This window comes from Canis lupus, chromosome 4, assembly GCF_048164855.1.
Source record: "Canis lupus baileyi chromosome 4, mCanLup2.hap1, whole genome shotgun sequence".
Lineage (NCBI taxonomy): Eukaryota > Metazoa > Chordata > Mammalia > Carnivora > Canidae > Canis > Canis lupus.
In genome coordinates this window covers 60,131,549-60,151,042 of record NC_132841.1, presented here as the reverse complement: position 1 = coordinate 60,151,042, position 19,494 = coordinate 60,131,549, and the positions used below count along the sequence as shown (strand labels likewise).

The 19,494-nt window shown below is 53.0% G+C and overlaps 1 protein-coding gene and 1 long non-coding RNA gene across 4 annotated transcripts in view; one reads left to right on the top strand and one right to left on the bottom strand.

Annotated features, from left to right (window-relative positions):
* Positions 1–9,339, top strand: part of ARHGEF37 (Rho guanine nucleotide exchange factor 37) — a 55,654-nt gene extending 46,315 nt beyond the window's left edge. For all 3 annotated transcript variants that reach the window (XM_072824561.1, XM_072824560.1, XM_072824559.1), the window contains exons 11-13: positions 1,505–1,700; positions 3,459–3,616; positions 6,375–9,339. In XM_072824561.1, the coding sequence (XP_072680662.1) occupies positions 1,505–1,700; positions 3,459–3,616; positions 6,375–6,584 (564 nt within the window). In that variant the 3' untranslated portion in view covers positions 6,585–9,339. The remainder of the gene's footprint in view (positions 1–1,504; positions 1,701–3,458; positions 3,617–6,374) is intronic.
* A 100-nt stretch (positions 9,340–9,439) lies between these two features.
* On the bottom strand, positions 9,440–14,909 carry LOC140632490 (uncharacterized). The gene is made up of 3 exons (XR_012030089.1): positions 14,840–14,909; positions 14,133–14,258; positions 9,440–9,784 (listed from the first exon to the last, which is right to left on the bottom strand). It is a non-coding gene; the product is annotated as an uncharacterized lncRNA (long non-coding RNA).
* Positions 14,910–19,494: the final 4,585 nt, after the last annotated feature.

The window sequence follows — 19,494 nt, the reverse complement described above, 5'->3', positions numbered from 1 at the left end:
ACCACTGGCTTTTCTACTCGGGTTAACAGCTCCATTCTGGAAAAAAAAAAAAAAAAAAAAAGCTGCTCTGTCTCCACTTCCACCTAAGGGCCTATTTAGAAATATCAGGTTCTCCTGGTTCTTGATCCTAACTAGCAAACCCACTGGAGCAGGGGTGATGGCAGTCTGTGCCCAGAGGTCCCCGAAGGGCACTTCTGCCTGCCTTTCCCACACCAAGCATCTCCTCCCCAAAAATAACTATGTATAATATGATGGCTAGATACACACATTTAGTCAGAGAGGGAATATATCGTCAATCTGTATTCAACATTTTTAGTTTCTCCTTTGTTTTATAAAAAAGGGGACAGTCACCCCTGAGCCCCTTCTTGGTGAGACTTTTGCTGGAAGCAATGAACAAGAAAACAAAGGCAATGCCAGGAGATTTTTGGATGTGTGGAAAGTGCCACTGAGTCATTCTTCCCAGCTGGATGGCAATTTCCATCAGGGCAAAGCTGTCTCCTATGTTTCTGCTACCCCATTCACAAGGCTTACTGTGTCTTGTAAACAGTAGGTACGGGACGCCTGGGTGGCTCAGAAAAAAAATCTCCCAGTTTAGGGAGCCTGGGAGGCTCAGAGGTTGTGTCTGCCTTCGGCTCAGGTGGTGGTCCTGGGATCGAGTCCCATGACAGGCTCCCTGCATGGAGCCTGCTTCTCCCTCTGCCTGTGTCTCTGCCTCTCTCTCTGTCTCTCATGAATAAATAAATAAAATCTTTTTTAAAAATTAAAAAATAAAACAGTAGGTGCTCAGTAAATACTTGTGGAATAAAAGTAGCACTTCTTCACACGTGAGGGAGGGTCTACACGTGTCACCCTGTGCTGGCTGTCAGAGTAGCTGCGTGAGTAAGGCCTGGTGCCTGCCTGAAACTCAGAGTCCTGCTCATTCAGGCTGAAAGACCTGTGGCAGGCTTTTTCCTGCAGGATAATTTAGCTTGATGCTGTGGCCAGAATATAGGGCCCAATCCTGGAGTTCTGTAACCTGGAGAAATTTGGGAACCTGAATTAGGATTTTAGAAAATCCCAGAAGTTTAGACCTCGGAGGGGTTTCAGAGGTTAAATTAAAGGTTTTTGTTTTAAAGATTTTACTTATTTATTCATGAGAGACAGAAAGAGAGAGGCAGAGACACAGGCAGAAGGAGAAGCAGGCTTCTTCTGGAGACCCCGATGCAGGACTCGATCCCAGGACCCCAGGATCACCACCTGAGCCAAAGGCAGACACTCAACCTCTGAGCCACCCAGGCTCCCTAAATTAGAGGGTTTTTTTTCTGAGCTTCCTTTGGATACTGAGAGTCTGTGTTCTTCCTCCAAGTCAGCCATCTATTAGTGAGGAGACAATTGCCCACTGGCAGCAGAGGTAGGCTCGGCCCACGACTCCTGGCTGTCAGCGGGCGGGCGGGCAAATACAGGCACTGGCTTGGACATGCCGACTCAGGCACCTGTGTCTCTCTTCATCCCTCCTCCCCCCCAGCCACTCCTTCCAGGGGCTGAACGCCAGGTGCAGGCTCTCCTGAGCAGGTATGGCCCCGAAAAGCTGTACCAGGTGACGAGCAACATCAGCGGAGCCGGGACTCTGGACCTGACACTGCCACGGGGCCAAATTGTGGCTCTCCTTCAAAACAAGGACACAAAAGGCAACAGCAGCCGCTGGCTAGTGGACACTGGGGGTATGTGGAGCTTCATGGGCTCTTCCCCTCCCTCTGGGGAAACCCGCAATGGGAAGCCAGCAGGGAGATGCAGGCACTGGTGTGGGCAGGGGTCTGACTGTGCAAATCCAGGATGGGAATTGGCACAGGTGAAAAATGCATGGCTTGGGGCACAGCCAGCTCAGTGTGGTCAGTGACATGCCACAGATCCGTTATCAGGCACCTGCTGTGTGCTGGGCACTGTGCAAGGAAGACTAGGACGCTGCCTTGGTGACCTCACAGACCACTGAGGTAGACAGATATGGAGAGAACTCTAGCCTCACCCTGAAAGAGGTAGATATGCAGAGGGGGTGCTTCGATCCCAGCTACATGGGAGACATCTGGCATCCAGAATGAGGGATGTGTGGGCCTGTCTCCCATGCACTGGTTCCACCGTTGGATGTGCTGCTCATGTCTGGGTGCCCCAGTATAATTGGACAGATGGCAGGTGATACCTTGCACCCAAGAGGAGGTGGCCTGGCAGTGTCTTCCAGAGAGAGGCATGTGGCCCCCAAGTGGAGGGCCATGCAGGATTATTGGGAGGGGATCCATGGACAGTTTTACCCCTCCAGACGGTTTATTATAATTGTTACGGGAATATTTTTATGATCTGAGAAAAGGTATAACTAGTACACAAACCCGTGATTTTATTCATATTATTTTTATTAAGATTTTATTTATTCATGAGAGACACAAAGAGGCAGACATAGGCAGAGTGAGAAGCAGGCTCCTTGCAGGGAGCCCATGTGTGACTCAATCACTGGACCCCAGGACTATGACCTGAGCTGAAGGCAGATGCTCAACCACTGAGCCACCCAGGTACCCCTTATTCATATTATTGATAGACTCACTCTTTAAACCTTAGACTTGTTCTATCAGAAAATTAAGTATTGACTCTTGATCTCAGCTCAGGTCTTGATCTCAGAGCTTTGAGTTCAAGCCCACGTTGGGCTCCACGCTAGGCACGGAGAAAAATGTTACAAGCCAGCAGAAACCATGAAAGGACAGCCTCATGACTAGTTGACAAACAGCCAAATGAGGATCCGAGCTGGCTGCTGGGGTCAAGAGGACAGAGTTTGGGTCCCCGGTCTACCACTTTACTACCCGGGTGATCTCAGAGAAGTTAGAGAGGCTCTCTGAGCTCCGGTGGCTCAGCCATCTAATGGAGACTGAGCTGGAGGGTTGATGTGAAGACGGGACAATCGATGCCAGTTCTGGCACTTAGCAAGCTCTCGAGAGGTGCTGGCCACATGCAGTGATGGCAACCAGAACAGCACTGGAGTAGTTGTTCATGAGCAGGAACTGGGGCCACTTAGCGAAGAGAGGAGCAGTTTCTGCCTCTTGGAAGAAGCCATCCTGGGTGAGGAAGCAGCCCTACTCTAGGCCTATGCTTGAGGAGAAGGGGGCCAGTGGGCCCCACACCAGGAAAGCAGTTTTCATGCCAGCCAGAAGAAGAACCTTTTATTTCTGTCAAAGCTGTTCAAAACAGAGTGGGCTGCCTTGGTAGAGAATGAGCTCCCTGTCACCAGGGGTGTGCAAGCAGAAGCTGGAAACAGGGAGTGTAGGTGGGTTAGGGGTGGGATTGTGAGGTTCCTGGATGACCTTTTCAGGTCCTCTTTAGTGCTGGGAAGCTGTGCTGGAGGCATTCACATCCATGGATGGTGGTGACTTCCTCTACCACCAGAAGGGGTGGGAAGGGTGGTCTGCAGCCAGATAACGTTCTACATGTATGTCCCTTAGGACATCGAGGGTACGTACCGGCTGGGAAACTGGAGCTGTACCGTGTCACCCCCAGTCAGGAGGAGGTCCGAGGGCAAGAATGGCCTCACAAGGACTCCCGTCACCTGACACCAGAGCCCACCCCAGCCCCAGTCTCCTCTGTCCCAGTGGTGACCCAGGTGAGTCTGGGAGAGGGATGGGGTTTGCCTCCCCATGGTCACCTGGAGTGGGGGGCCTTGACTTTGTTCCTGTGTGGAGAGGGTCCCACACTGTGAGGCCAGGGCCTTGGTCAGTTGGCCACACCAGTGTCCTGGTCAGGAGTGGACTGGGAAAAAGGAGCCTCTCATCCCTACCATGTCAATAACTCCTTGCTCCCTATCAGCAGGGCAAGTAGGATTTGTTTGTTCGTTCGTTCGTTTATTCATTCATTCATTCATTCATTCATTCAGTATTTGCCAGGCAGTGTGCTAGATAAGAGATGTAATGATGAGCAAAAGTAAATCTTGGTCCTTGCCTTCCTCAGATTTATAATCTGGGGGTGGAGAAAACAGCAATTGATCAAATAATCATGTGGATAATTGTGAAGTTGTGGCAGTGATAAATGCCAGAGCACTGGGTATAGGAGAAGTTCAAGAAAGGCTTTTCTGAGAACGATGCTTTTGCTCAGATTTGAAGGGTGAGCAGGGATTAATTGGATAAAGAGAGCGTGCCAGGGTGTGGATGGGAAGAGCTCCCCAGAAGGTGTGCATAGTGAGCGCAAAAGCCCAGTATATGTATGTGGACAAAGGTGGGGTGCATGAGAAGCTAAATGAAAGGAGTGTGGCCGGGGAAGGGCAGGTAGGGGTGAGGTGCTGATAGAGAGATGGGCAGGGCCAAGCCAGCAGGGCCTTGTGGCTCTGGCGAGGGGGTCAGCCTTCGCTTCAAAGCAGTGGGAAACCTACATGCATGTTCATAGTAGCATTATTCATAATTTCCAGAAAGCAGAAACAACCAAAATGTGCATCAGTGGATGAATGGATAAGCAAAATGTGGCATAGCCATACAATGAAATATTACTTGACCACAGAAAAGAAGGAAGTGCCATTATGTGCTGCCACATGTAGTTTGGTACAAACGCCACGTGTCGTATGACTCTGTTCATATGAAATGGCCAGAATAGGCAAGTGCATAGAATTTTTTTTTTTAAAGATTTTATTTATTTATTCATGATAGTCACAGAGAGAGAGAGAGAGAGAGAGGCAGAGGGAGAAGCAGGCTCCATGCACCGGGAGCCCGACGTGGGATTCGATCCCGGGTCTCCAGGATCGCGCCCTGGGCCAAAGGCAGGCGCTAAACCGCTGCGCCACCCAGGGATCCCTAGGCAAGTGCATAGAGATAGGAAGTAGATCAGTGGTTGGCAGGGGCTGGGGTGCGGGTTGGGAAGGGACTGCTATCTGGTATGGGGTTTCTTTCTTTTTGAGGTGACGAAAATGTTCTGGAATTAGTAATGTGGTGGCACAGGCTTTGAACCCATTCAAAACTACTGAACTGTACACTTTAAAAAGAGGATCGTTAATAGCATTTGAATTATATCTCAAAACAACAACAAAAGTGATAGGAAGCCATCGAAGGGTTTGGCTTTGCTGAGAGAGTCCTTGAGGAGGGAGGAGCTCAGAGGGGTCGCTGTGAGGGCTGGATGAGATAGGGAGGCCCGGCTGGGCATATGTGAGCCTTAGTAAATGGAAACTGCACTCCCAGTTACAGAAGAGCTTCACAGGGGACAGGTAAGCAGCACAAAGGGTGGGAGCGGTGACAGGGAACAGCAGTGGGAACCCAGAGGCTGGCGGTGACTAGCCGGGGGAGTGAGGGGGAGGGATGCCTGAGGCCAGGAGGAGCCTCAAGTGGGCTGCATGGGGGCTGCATAGAAGCCGGCAGAGTCTGAGGTGTGCAGCTTGTGGCACAACCCCAGGAAGGCTCTGAGGGCCAGTGCCTGGAGCATAAGCCACAAGCAGTGCACTGGGGCAGCCTCTAACTGGATGTTCCCGCCTATCAGCCAAGGACCACAGGGAGCTCCCAGGAGGGCCTGGCCCCCCAGCTCAGCCCCAGTTCCACCCAGTGTGGGCAATGTCTCTAGGAGCCCCATCCAGCTTCCCAGACACATCAGCTGCTTCCTATGTTCATGGGTCCACGTGTGTGGGATCGGCCCAGTCCTCCCTTGCTTCTGATTATTCCTGAAGCTTGGCCACAGTAACAGGAATGGTAAATGTAACCAGAGCAGCGTGTGTTTACTGAGCCCTGAGCATGTACCAGGTGCAGGTGTATACCTCGGTCATTGAATTCCCACAATTGCCTGGAGGGGGAGGATGTTACTATTTCCATTTCACAGATGATGAAACTGAGGCCGGGGGGGGGTGAAATATTAGCCTAATAAATGCTCTCCCCTCCAATTTTTTCTTCAGTTCAATGGCTTTCCTTAAAAAGATAACCAAGTCTCCTAATCCCCAGGCTCTACTCCAAGGTGGCAAGCAGACCTGGGCAGATGACATCCTGAGATCCAGGGAGGGTGTTGGGGGAGAGGGTGCCACGTCCTCTCAGTGGGGTGCCAACAGTGGACCGAGGGCACCCATTCAGACAGGCCTGGCTTCATTGCTGTGTGATTTTAAATGAGTTCTTTGACTTCTCGGAGTCTCCATTTCCTTAGCTGAAAAATGGGGCAAGGAGAATTACAGCATTGTGAAAATCAACCCCAGGTAAAGTGCTGGCACAGAGCCTGGCACGCAGTAGGGATTGGTGTGGCAATGGCAGGGGTAGCCTTCCTCGATAGCATAAAGTGTGTCCTGGGGAGGCGGTGACTGCTCAGCCATGGGGACTGAGTTGGGTGGAGGGAACAGGATGAGCAGCCTCTCTGGGTGGTCCTCCCACCCCAACCATTACTGTGTCATCCTCCATGTGTTTCAGGTGGTGGCGGTGTACCCCTTTGTGGCCAGAAGCAGCCATGAAGTGAGTCTGCAGGCGGGCCAGCTGGTGACAGTCCTGGAGGCCCAGGACAAGAAAGGGAACCCAGAATGGAGCCTCGTGGAAGTGAACGGGCAGAGGGGATATGTGCCTTCCAGCTTCCTGGCCAGGGCCCCAAGCCCAGCTCCCTGGGGCTGGAGCCTGCCCTCTTAGGGTGCCCTGCCTGGAGCCCCGTGCTGCTAAGGGATGGAGGAGGCTTAGATGCTGTGAGCTGGCCAGGGAAAGGAAGCGAAGAGGAGGCAGGGGTGGAGGGGGAGATCCGGCCAAGGGAGAGTGAAGGGCAGCCAGAGGAGGTGGTGGGTCTTGCAAGAGCACCTGGCAGAGGGGAGTGTGAAAGGCTCTGGCCAGAACCACTTGTTAGGTCTGCAGAAGAAGTGGTTCCCATCTGAAGTCACGACAGCCTGGATCGCAGGTCCGGTTGATACAGACTTGCTGTAGCTTATGACCAGTCTTGCCTGTGCTTTCACTTCATCCAGGCCTGGCCCCCGGTGTGGGCCACCCAGGTGAATATTACCTGTGTGCGATGGGGTGGTGCAGGTAGCAAGGGCAGGGGCCCACTGGAGGAGTCCTGAACTGCCTAGCCTGACAGTTCACGTCCTCCATGTGGCATCAGGAGACAGCACAGCCGACTCACCCTGGGAGCTGAGTCACCCTGGGCAGTGAACCCCCTCGGAGCCCTCCCTAGCAGGGGAGCAAGGGCTTGTGGAAAGGTTCTCAGGAGATTCTTGGCTCAGCCCTGGGGCAGGTGTGGCCAGGTAACAGTTCTGGAATATGTTTAGGCAAATCCAGAGGCTGTCCCAGGGAAGGGGAGATTTTGAGGGTGTGTCCCGTGGGGCGTGTGAGGCTGTTGTACACCACTGCTATTGTGTTCCCTGGACTAGAGAACAGGGCATGCAAATCACTTAGGCAACTCTGTGCAGCAGGTGAGCAAAAGCCCAGTAGGTGGGGGAGCACAGGTGATGGCTTGCTTTCCTGTTGGAAGTCAGGAGGCAGGGGGAACCCCTGGTGGTTTCAGGGCCTGGAGGCAGCAGTGACTGTGCTGTCAGTTGGTTGTAGGGCCTTAGACATATAGGACACAACCTGATCTCAGTTTTCCCATCCACAAAGACCTAATACATAGGGTTGTGGTGAGAATGGCCTGAGGCTAAGGACGGGAAGCTCATTGTACACTGTGAAGTGCAATATAAATGTAAATGGACATTGGTAGCAGGAACGCACCCCCTCAAAGTGGTCTCAGAGTGGCCCCAGCAGCAGCTGGCCCAGCTGCACACAGAAGCCCGCATGTGGTCGCGGCCCTGCCCCCGGCTGGGTCAGGCACTGGGAATCAGCCTGGCGTCCTTCGGCTCAGCCCAGGGGCTGCCTCAGGATCCTTCCACACTGCGGACCAGGTGGCCAATCTTCAGAACTTGGTGAGATCAATCCACTGTCATCCCTTTCTAAGGACCTGGAAATGGAAAAACAGTTCCTGTTCAAGGCAGACCGACCCGTTGGGAGTTGAATCTGTTCAACCCCCCTGTTGAATCATCACTGCTCAGTTGTCACTTGGGCTAAGGTACATCTCAAGGTTCACAGCAGAGGGAAAAGGTGGTCGGGCCTGATCTTTAATACAAATTCTACATTTTGGAACCGACCCAGGTTAGAGAGTGGGGGCAAAAACCGGTGGCAGTTTAGACGTACTTCCAAGAACATCTCCGTGGTATTGTAACTGTAGTGCCTAAAGCCGGCAGCTCTGGTTTTTGGAGGGCTTTTATGAAATACATATGTGCCTGTGTGAGAGTCCGCACCTCGCTCCTCGGCTTGTGAAACAGGAAGATGCATAGCGCAAGAGAAGCTCAGTCCCCGCCGGCCCTCTCCCGGCACTGGATTCACTCTGTGAGATGCTCGTACCTCATTTTCCTTTCTCTTTCCTGCTCACATTTCTAATACAAATAGGAAGCACAGGAGAGCAGATAATGAGATAAGCAGTCTATTTGTGGGTTCCTGAGCTTACTGAGAATCTCCTGTGTGCTAGAACCCCAGCTCAGGCTTCTCGACTTGGCTGCTTGTGGTACCTGGGCAGCTGCAGCTGTGGCTGAGGCCAGGATCCCCCCACCCCACACCCAGAGATTCCAGTGGAGTTGGTCTGGTGTGTGGCCAGGGCCTCAGGACTCAGGAAGCCTTCCCAGATACCTCTGGGGTGTCACTGGGACTGGGGACACGCAGTAGTGGACCAGACAGGCCTGCAGTCAGAAGTGGCCACCCGTGGTAAGCTAGGGTGCACCCCACCTGAGTTCTGTCCTAGCTCCGTGGTTTCGAACACGCAGTTTTAGAAGTGGTTTGGAAGAGGACAGCCTGTTTTGTCAGGCCCCAGAATGTATATTTATGAAGTGCCATTAAGAGGGACCTGAACAAAACTGGATGTTCTTGAAGGCAGGGGAGAAACCTGGAACACACTCGGAAGCAGATCTATATGGGGGGGTTGGGGGGAATGAAAGTGTATTCGGTAGCACACGGGCTGTGGTTTCTGGTAGACCAGGGAAGGAGGGCCAGGGTCACGGATGGCTGAGAAAATGCATGTGGAGAAGGAGAGAATGGCCTGGATTTTCTCCAAGGCCTGTGTGTAACGTGCCTTTGCCTGCCAGATGCCTAGAACCATTGCACTGTCTTACTGCACTGTGGGGCCGTCACATACTAAGCTTGCTCAAGTATTTGCCTGTGAACCAAACAAGACTAATCCACGAGGGTGGCCCTGGCTCCCTGCAACAGAGTGCGACCTCTTTAACCTTTTGGGCCCAAACCCAGTTTTGACCATGAGGACAAGATTACAATATGGAAGAAAGATGAACGAACTCCTGCTTACTATGAGGAGCTCTAGCTTGGTGAATCAGCGACGTGAACTGCTGAGAATAAAGGGCTTGAACGATGAAAATGTCTCTGGAGTTTGCATGACTCTCTACCCATTGGATAGACATGCCCCAGTGTGACATGTGCTCGCTGGACACCTGCTATTCATAAAAATGGGACTCCTCTTTCAGGTGTTCATTTTTTAATTTCTTTTTTTTTTTTAAGATTTTGTTTCTTTATTCAAGAGAGAGCATATGTGTACACAAGCAGGAGTAGGGTGGGGAGATTGAAGGAGAAGCCGACTCCCCGCTGAGCAAGGAGCACAACTCGGGGCTCAATCCCAGGACCCTGAGATCATGACCCAAGCTGAAGGCAGACGCTTCACCGACTGAGCCCCCCAGGGCCTCTAGTGTGTTCATTTGATGAGGGTCTACCGCACACCTCTGGCGCCTGCAGGAGTCAGCCTGAGCTGCTGGGATATGGTGGGAAGTCAGGTGGATGAGGGCCGTGTCCCTCCCAAGGCCCACAGTCTGGGGAGGGAAACAGACATTGGTGGTCAGTTACACGCAGTGTAAGTGTTAGGATAGGGTGGTAACAGGTGCCACTGGCGCCCAGTGGAGGGGTCAGCCCCTAACTGAGACATGGCAACTAAGGAAGGCTTCCTGAAAGAAGTAATACCTGAGCTGAGGCATATATGCAAAGGCCCAGAGGTGGGCATGAGCACCTTTCATCAGGGGACTGAAATGCTGCAGAGCTAGAACACAGGGTATGTGGAGGAGTGCTAGATGCAGTGAGAGATGGCTTAGTCAGCGTGGGAAGGAGCTTTGGGTTGTGTTCTGAGGGCAGTGGAGAGCCACTGAAAGGATTGAAGTAGAGGAGTGACATGCCCAGGGTTGTATTTTAGGATGCAAGCTCTAGATCATTCTGGGATTTCCCAAAGTTCTGTCACATGGCTCAAGTAATAATAGATTTTCAATGCATATTGCTTACATCCCAGCACCCCAGAGGGGACAGGATGCCCTACCTCCAAGGAATCTCCCCGCCAGCTGGAGGGGCAAGACCTACAGGCATCAGGCAGTTACCTGGTACCACAGGGCAGGATGCTTTCGGCCCCAGAAGAGTACTGTGGACCAGTCTTGGTAGGTGCTCAGATTAGGGGGAGTTTGGAAGAAGGGAACTGAGGTGGTCAGGGAGGCTTCCTGGAGGAAGCAGGGTGGGTGCCGGGCTCTTTGGGATAAGTAGGATCGGGGAAAGCAAAAGGGAAAGAGAAGCCTTCTCAGGCCTGGGGAGGCAGCATGGTGGTATGAAAAGTGGCCTTGCCTTTGACCTTAGAAATCCTGAGTTCAAGGCCTACTTGACCATAGACAAGTAGCAGATGCACTCGTCATGGTTTCTGCATGCCAAGAAATGTGATGAGCGTCCCCAGCCTGCCCTGTCTTCTAAAAGTACTCATTGTAGAGTCCTGGCTTATGCCAGGAAGCCACGGGCTCCCTCCACCCGGACCAGCGTGGACGCCACCGTAGGGCCTGTTGTGGCAGCACAGAGCCTCAAGTACCCTGGACTGGGTTCCAGAAGGAGCAGGATTCCACTGCCGGCAGTATCAGGAAGGACGGGTAGCCTGAACAATCCATTCACTTAGCCTTGCTCATCTGTTCTCTCGTCGGTAATTTCTGAGCTTGCCTCTTCTGTTTTCCCATCTGTAAGATGGGTGCGTATCCTGTTCTCAGGGGTTGGGTGAGAGGACGGGATGGCACAGTGCGAATGGCCATGATGGAAGGTGTGAGCTGTGGCCACCAGGTGGCAGCAGCGCCCCACCAGTCCGCGGAGGGTCCCCCCGAAATGCCCATGGGGCTGGGCAGGGGGCGCAGAAGGACCAGATGAAAGATGTTAGGGGAGCCGGACAGGGATGGGGACTGCGCCCCGGGGCCAGATCACAGTCCAAAGGAGCTAGCAGCTTTCTGGCTCCAGCCAACATTCCAATCAGAATGACAGCCCAGTGGTGCCAGACATTCTGATTGTTCAAAAGAAGCCAGAAACCAGGGTTTTGACTTTTTTTTTTTTAATTAAAAAAAATGTTTTTAAAAGATTTTATTTACTTATTTGAGAGAGAGGGGGAGACAGAGAGTACGGGCAGGGGAGGGGCAGAGGGAGAGGGAGAAGTAGGCTCCCCACTGAGCAGGGAGCCGGCCACAGGGCCCTATCCCAGGACCCTCAACCCCAGGCAGACACTCAACCGACTGAGCCACCCAGGTGCCCTGTTTTTATTTCTTGATGTGAAATCGCTGTGGGGATTGTGTGGGCCACAACAGGTTCCCCCTTTGTATTTTCTGCCTGCGTGTGGGTTGATCGTTGTGGGTGGAGAATCTCCTCTGAAGAATTGGTTTCATAACTTTCTATTTCCTGTGAATTGCCTTCATGTTTTTCCACTTTACTCAGACGTGAATCCCCTTCCTTGGATCTCTGGGAGTGCTCTTTCCTTTTATGCTAACGTTACTGTCACCATCTTCAATTTTTCTTTTAAAGATTTTATTTATGAAGATGGTGTCCCATCCATCTTCAAATTTTTATTGGACTGTGGGCCGTATTTTCTAACCCACCCATGAGGATGTCTGTGGTACCTATCCCGCAAAGTCCTTTTCAGGATAAATGAGAAAAAAATCACTGGGATTCCCTGGGTGGCTCAGTGGTTGAGCATCTGCCTTTGGCTCAGGGCGTGATCCTAGGGTCCGGGATCGAGTCCCGCATTGGGCTCCTTGTGTGGAGCCTGCTTCTGTCTCTGCCTCTCTCTCATGAATAAATAAAAATCTTTAAAAAGAAAAAGAAAAAGAAAATCACTTAGCCCCAGCACTGGGCACATTAGTGTTCAGTATACACAGTTATCGTTATCATGGGGACCTTGGCAGAGATGGCAGGACATTTGGAGGAAGGTTCACCAGGCCTTTCTGCCTGTATGTGGGGTGGAGACAAGGCTTGCTACTCCCCTATGTAGAGGAGCATCCCCGTTGCAGGCTCCTGACCACCTGGCTGCGGTTGGGCACAGGCCTTCCCTCAGAGGGGCCTGTCACACCCCAAAGGCATTCCTGGGACTCCCCCGCCTCCATCCGTGGTGCTGCCAGGCTGGGTCAGGGTGCACAGATTTGCCACCCAGGGCAATGTTCATGGGCATGAGTGGCCCGGATTCTCCTACCTGTCCCCAGCATAGGGCTTTGTGCTGTCTCCTGCACCCAGACAGGTCAGATGGGCGCTCGGGCAATAATCGGGCAGCAATTCTGGCCATAGGCTCAGGCCTCCTGCACCCAGGAGCATGTTGCCAGGGGACCCAGCAGCTCTGGGGATCAAGGCTTGCTGGGGGCCCCGGTAGCAGCCTAGGAAGCAAAGATTCGTCCTCCCGGGCTCTGACCTATGGCTGGGCTCAGGAGCACGGGCCGCCCCTACTCAGTTACTACCGATGCCTCCGGCAGCCCTCGTGTTTCCGGCACATCTCCGGGTGCTTCCAGGGGCCCTGTCTTGGGCCCATCTGCCGGTCACCAGGGGGCTGGGCGTCCTTGGAGCTTGTGAGAGGAAAGAGCTCTAACCGGTGGCTGCAGGCCTGGGACAGCCGTGAGCCCCGGGAGGTTCAGGGCAGAACAGGAGTGGGAGTTGCAGCCATCCCTCTGGGCAGCTCACTTCTCCAAAGCTTGGTTATTTGCTTGCTCACCCTCACGTGCATCCCTTGCCCTGTTCCGCTCTGGACTGTGGAGAACACATTTCCCACCCCCACCCCCCACTCCATCCTCTGGTTTCCTGGTGGAAGGGAGGAGGGGAGAACCCAAGTATTTCTCTCTCTCTCTCTCCCCCCCTCCCACCACACTCCCCCTCTTCGGACAGCATGTCTCCTTGTGGCCAGTGGCCGTGGTTCCAGCCCCCACGGACAGCCCCTCCCTGGAGTCCCACTGGACAGGCCGGGCTATGCTTCCACTTCCTGTCCAGTAGCTTCCCATACTAGACACTAAAAACACTGCCTTTTCCCTATGTCTCTCTAGCCTAAGGGTCGGAGTGCCTATTTGCTGTTGCTAATCTCTAGGGTGCTTCTTGGGTCTCCTTCCACCTATGTAATCTCCTCCCTATATTACATTTTTCTGTTCAGAATGCATAGACTGGTTCTCCTTCTGACCGGCTAGTGACTGATGACTGATATGTTGCTCAGGAGCTAGGGGTGCAGGCAGGGACAGGGCAGTGGAAATATGGGGTTCTCAGGTGCCCCTGCCCCTTAGGCTGCCCAGCCTTCAGGGAGGATTGGGACCATCCCCACGCCTGCTGCTCTTTCCCTGGCTCAGGGGACTATCTGGCCCTCCTGCCTGGAGCTCTCAGGAGTGTCTTCAGCAGCAGACAGCAGCTGAGTGGGTGATGCAGCAGGGTCAGTGGCTGTGAGAATCTGCTGAGCTGTCCCCGGTCCTGGCCAGCTGAGCTGTCCCTGGAGGGTCCTAAACAAACAGAGACCCAAAGGCAGCTGTATGAGAGCACAGCCAGGCTATGGGCAGGAGAGGGTCACCTCCCTCCAGCCACAGTGCCTGGAGTCTGGCCCTGGCTCAGGAGGGTAGTGAGCCCCAAGTCAGAGTGATAGGAAGTAGAGGTGGGCTCCTGACCAAGGAAGAGCCTGCTTCTCTTGCTTCTGGGGTCTCGGGGCTCCTGGGTGTCTCAGCAGAACCTCTGGTGTGGGGAAAGACCAGGGCATTAATAGTAATCACTGCAGCTTCTGTTCACGACTCACAGGGCTGCTTGAGGGTTCCGGGAGGGAATCCATTTGACATGATTAATTCAGTGCCTGGCACACAGCAAGCTCTCAAGCGCTGCAGGCTAAAAACATACAAACAAACAAACACAAACACAAACACAAACCTCGCCAGCAGCCAGCACTGTAGAACTCATTCTGCAGGCATTTCACGAGGCATGCTGGTGTCCTACTTAGGACTGAGCCCGAGCTTCTCCCCTGGGATGGAGCCAGGGCTGGGAGCACAGATCCAGCTGCCAGGGCAAGGAAGAGGATTGAGTTGGGTAAAGGAGTTGTGAGGTTGGGGGGGCACACTCCCTGGGGGCGTTGGGGAGGCCGCAGGTATCCAGCTCAGAGCCGCCATGGGGCACTTGAGGACAGCCATCTCCTAGTGTCCGGACAGGAAAGAGATCAAGGCCAGGTCAGAGAGGGGACAGTAGGGGCCCTCAGTCTCTGGGTTGAGGTTCAAGTCCCAGGCCGTGGGGACTCAGGGATCAGGCCCAAGGATACAGAGGTCCCAGTAGGGGACAGGACTAAGAGCTGGGCTCAAGGTTAGAAGCTGGCAGCACACGGGACTTCATGTTGAACCCTGGGGTCTGGCCTAGAGGTGCTTGAAACCCACCGTCTGAGGACAGAATTGGACCTAGGGAGCATGGTGGACTGGACGGAGGAGAAAGAGGTGGTGGCAGTCAGGGACCCAGGCTTCCTGTTGCAAAATGCCCGAGTTCAAATCCCAGCTCGACACTTAGCAGCTGTGTGACCTCCGCCAGCAAGTTACTCCATCCCTCTAAAACCTCACTTTCCCCTTTGTGGGCAAATAAGGAAATGGTCCTACCTCGAAGGGTGGTTGGGATGGATGTCAACATGGGATACGGCATGGAAGTGCCCGTATCTGGTGATGCGCTGTTCTGAGTGCTTAATAACTGATTGATCTCTGAGCACACAAGCCACCCCTCCATGGGATCCCTTCCAGACTTGGCAGGCAGTGACCTGGCGCCCAAATTTTCTGTTCCCTGGGCTACCGCTCCCTGTGCCTTCACCTTTCCTCTAATGTCTGTGTTTCCTGACCCTTCACCACCTCAAACTCTGGAAAATACCCCCTCACTATGTGAGCTCTTTCAAAACTGAAAACAAGTGGATGTCTTAAGAGGCCAAAGATTGTTCCCCTGGGAACGTAACTGGGACCACGTCCTCAGATACTCCCTGGTGATTAGAGTCGCCACCTTGAATTACTTCATGCGCTGGGGAGGCTTTCCCAGCAGGCGTGGGCGCCGTGGCAGATAGCCTTGCTGATACAGCCGGCGTTGGCCAGTATGCCTTCCCCTGACTTCTTTTTCAAATTCCTAAGTCTTTTTACCTCAAATTCTTTTTCACACTCCCTGCCCGTCCAAAAAGCAATGGGACAGAAGAGCAAACATACAATAAAAACACAAGCACAATGACACACACACACACACACACACACACACACACACACACACATGCACAACTGGAAAACTCTCAACATCTATCTTCTTTGCACCACACCCCTGGCCACCTTCCAGGCCCGAGATTCCAAGCGATGGCACACCCCTTAGGAGTCACGTGTCCCCACCCCCACCCACCCCCACCTGGAGAATCACAGCCACCAGCCAAAAACTCTTGCTGCGAATTTCCTTTCTGTAGTCGTATTGCAATGATAGTGTGCTTTTTTGTTGGCGTATCACAATATGTAGGTTCCAAGTTATTTTTTTTTATATAAAGATTGTATTTATTTATTCATGAGAGACACACACAGAGAGAGAGGCAGAGACACAGGCAGAGGGAGAAGCAGGCTCCATGCAGGGAGCCCGACATGGGACTTGATCCCAGGTCCCCAGGATCATGCCCTGGGCTGAAGGAGGCGCTAAACCCCTGAGACACCGGGCAGCCCGGTACCAAGTTATTTTTAACAAAATTGAATGTGGAGTCTGAATTATATTCACTTCCTCCCTTCACTGTCATACTTATTTGCCCCTTTATAAGGTACAGCAGCAACAAATAACTCGCCTGCAGCCACCACCCCAAAGCCCACGGCCTTCTCCTCTCAGTAAATGGCACCACCATCCGTTCAGTTGTTCTTCCCCAATGCCTGGTATTCCCTCTGCTTCCCGTCTTCCTCTCAGCCCCTCACGTTCAACCGTCAGCGAGGCCAGTCAACCTTCCTGCAGTCGCGCCACTTCCTGCGTCCACTGCCGGCACTCCAGGTGAAGCAGCAGCTCCTGGACCCCTGCAGGGGCCTCCGGATGGCCACTCTGTCCCCACCCTGGTCCTTCGCCCTCAGCCCACTCTCTTCCAGACCAGTCACAGTGATTCTTCAAAAAAGTAAATTAGAGAACATCATGCCCCTGCTGAAAACTGAGCCAAGTCCCAGCTCCTTATTCAGACCTAAAAGGCCCAGTGTGAGGGACCCCTGCCTCCTTCCCACTGCATCATGGACCACCCTCCGCTCTGGTCACTGTACAAGGGTCACACTCTTTCCCTCTTTCTGCTCCTCAATTACTGCAAGCTCATTCGTGACTCAGGGCCTCTGCACTGGCCCTTCCCTTCTCTGCCTGTCTGTTCCCACATCTGCTCATGGCTTAGCTTCTTGCCAGGAAGGGCAGCTCCTCAGTGATGCCTTTGCTGACCACTCCATCTGGGTGGCCTCCAACCCTCCTCACCCTCACCCTGTCACTCACTACTGCATCACCCTGACCTTCATTACAGACTCTATCACTCCCTCTTATTTTCTTGTTTGTTGTCTGATTCCCCCATTACAAAGTAAGTTCCTGGGGCAGCCCCGGTGGCGCAGCGGTTTAGCGCTGCCTGCAGCCTGGGGTGTAATCCTGGAGACCCAGGATCGAGTCCCGCATGGGGCTCCCTGCATGGAGCCTGCTTCTCCCTCTGCCTGCGTCTCTGCCTCTCTCTCTCTCTCTGTGTCTCTCATGAATAAATAAATAAAATCTTTAAATAAAAAAAAAAAAGTAAGTTCCTTGGGGTACCTGGCTGGCTCAGTCTGTAGAGCGTGTGACTCTTGATTGGGGTTGTAAGTTTGAGCCTCATGAGATCACTTTAAAAAAAATTTTTTAAGACTTTATTTATTTATTCATGAGAGACACACAGAGAGAGGCAGAGGCACAGGCAGAGGGAGAAGCAGGCTCCATGCAGGGAGCCCGATGTGGGACTTGATCCCAGGACCGGGGATCACGACCTAAGCCGAAGGCAATGCTCAGCCACTGAGCCACCGAGGCATCCAGATTACTTAAAATTTTTTTAAAATCTTAAAAAAAAAAAAAGTTCCTCAAAGGTAGGGATTTTATCTGTCTTATTTAATCATAAATTAAAATGTGTTAGTATGTCCCAAATGAGATACATTTATATACTAAAAAGTTATTTGTGTTAATATGCAAATCAAATTTAACAAGGTGCCCTGTATTTTAGCTGGTAACCCTACTTGACCCCCATGGTCTCACATCTTGGGAACATGGTCCCATGAGAATGAAGCTGGCAGGTGAAGGGGAGAGAGAGAATGTACAGGGATTTGCCGAGGGCCACATAGATGTTAGGAACAGAGCAGGTTCTACACGTAGCTTCACCTGACTCCCAGTCCAGTCTCTGTCCCCTGTACTCGCCCTCTGACCTACTGAGAATCCCCATAGAGCACAGATCTCCCAAAGTCACCCGCTTTTCACCATCCCCACTGCCAGTGAACACCGTCACTTGGGGTTGCAGAAGCACTCACCTGCCATCTTGCAACAGCCTTGGACTGTGTCTCCTGCCTCCAGTTCCCCCTTCCTTCCCTCTCTTCTTCATGAGGCCACCGCCAGGGCCAGCTTTCAAAAACACAGATCTGATATCAGGCTTTGGGAAGTCCTTCCTGGGTGGATGCCTGACCTCAGCTTTGTGGTGTGGCCCTATTTATCCCTTCCCCTCCTTGACCTCCGCATTCTTGCTGGGCCTCTCTGGCCTCCTTTGCACTCGCTCTTTCATCAGGTGATGTACCCTTCCCCAGTCCCCTAAGTCACTCTTCTTTTTTTTTTTTTTTTTAAGATTTTATTTATTTATTCATAGACACAGAGAGAGAGGCAGAGACACAGGGAGAAGCAGGCTCCATGCAGGGAGCCCGACGCGGGACTCAATCCCAGGTATCCAGGATCACACCCCAGGCCGCAGGCAGCGCCAAACCGCTGCGCCACCGGGGCTGCCCCTAAGTCATTCTTCAAGTCCCAGTGACACTTCCTCCATGAAGCCTTCCTTGCTTGGTTCAGGTGCTCCTCCCTTGTGTACCTCCAGCTCGGGTCCTTCCCCCACTCTGTTGAAGTCGCATCTTCACTTGGGGGTCTCCTCCACTGAGTTAGCTCCATGAGGACAGGGGCTGTGTCTGCCTATTTGCGCTGCACCCCTAGAGCCTGCAGGGTGTCCTACATGGCTGGGGCTCAGTGAAAAGCCAGGGAGTCAGTGAGGGTGCCCCCAGGACATTACGTCTTATCACAGTAAGCGCCAAGCTCAATTTGCTGGCACACAGTAGGCCCCAGTACATAGCTGTTGAATGGATGCCGGATGAATGAATGAAGGAATAAACAACATAGCTCAACTCCTCTCCCCTTCTCCCCCCTACCAGACGCACACTGGATTGTTCACCTCTCTGCTTTGCAGTCTCTTGCAGAATAAAAGGGATCTCAACTCCTGGTTTGAATACCATGAGGTTTTGAGAAAAAAAAAAAATTGTGCTCTTTCAACAAGAAGAGTTGCAGGCATCGAAGCCTCTTTTCTTGGCAAAGGGAGGAGGGAGAGAAGGGGCCTCAGCCCAGTTTCTGGATGCCCTTAATTGGCCCTGAACTGACTAATAAAGTGTGAAATTGGCTTCATCCTGCACCACATCTCCCCAGCCAGCGTGTCCCCGCAGCATGTCCCTGCGCTCCGGCGGATGCGGCGCTGTCTCCGGCCCCTGCGTCCCCGGCAGGCAGGCAGGCGGGTCACGCCGCCCACGCCGCCCCACGGCCCAGCGCTCTGCAGAGCCCGAGGCTGCTTGGCCCCGGGCCCGGGGAGGCTTTCAAAGCCAGAAGCATTCGATGTGGCGCGTCTGACGCACCTTCCAAGCCAGCCCCCGGCCTCTCCTGTCCTGATTTGCTCCTCGGGCACTGGCTTCTAAGGCAGCTGCGGGGGCTGGAGGGGGGACACTGCATTAGGTGAGCTCCCCGTAACCCCCCTGCCCCCATTGCATCAAATGCAGGGCTGGAGAATCGCAGCCAAAGGGACCTCAGAGAGCAATGAAATTGGGGAGCTCAGGGGAGCCCCTGGGTGCCTTAGAGGCTGCTTGGGGGCATAACCCGAGGCTTCTAAACCCCCTCCTTCCGCTAGGACCCGGCTATTTTCGGGTCAATCTTGTTTATTGGCTCCTGTTTAAGAGTTCCTAGGAAGAAAGGGGTTCCATGGCTCTAATAAGTCCTAAAACCGACAATCTATCCAGCCGTCATTTGCAAACCTGCC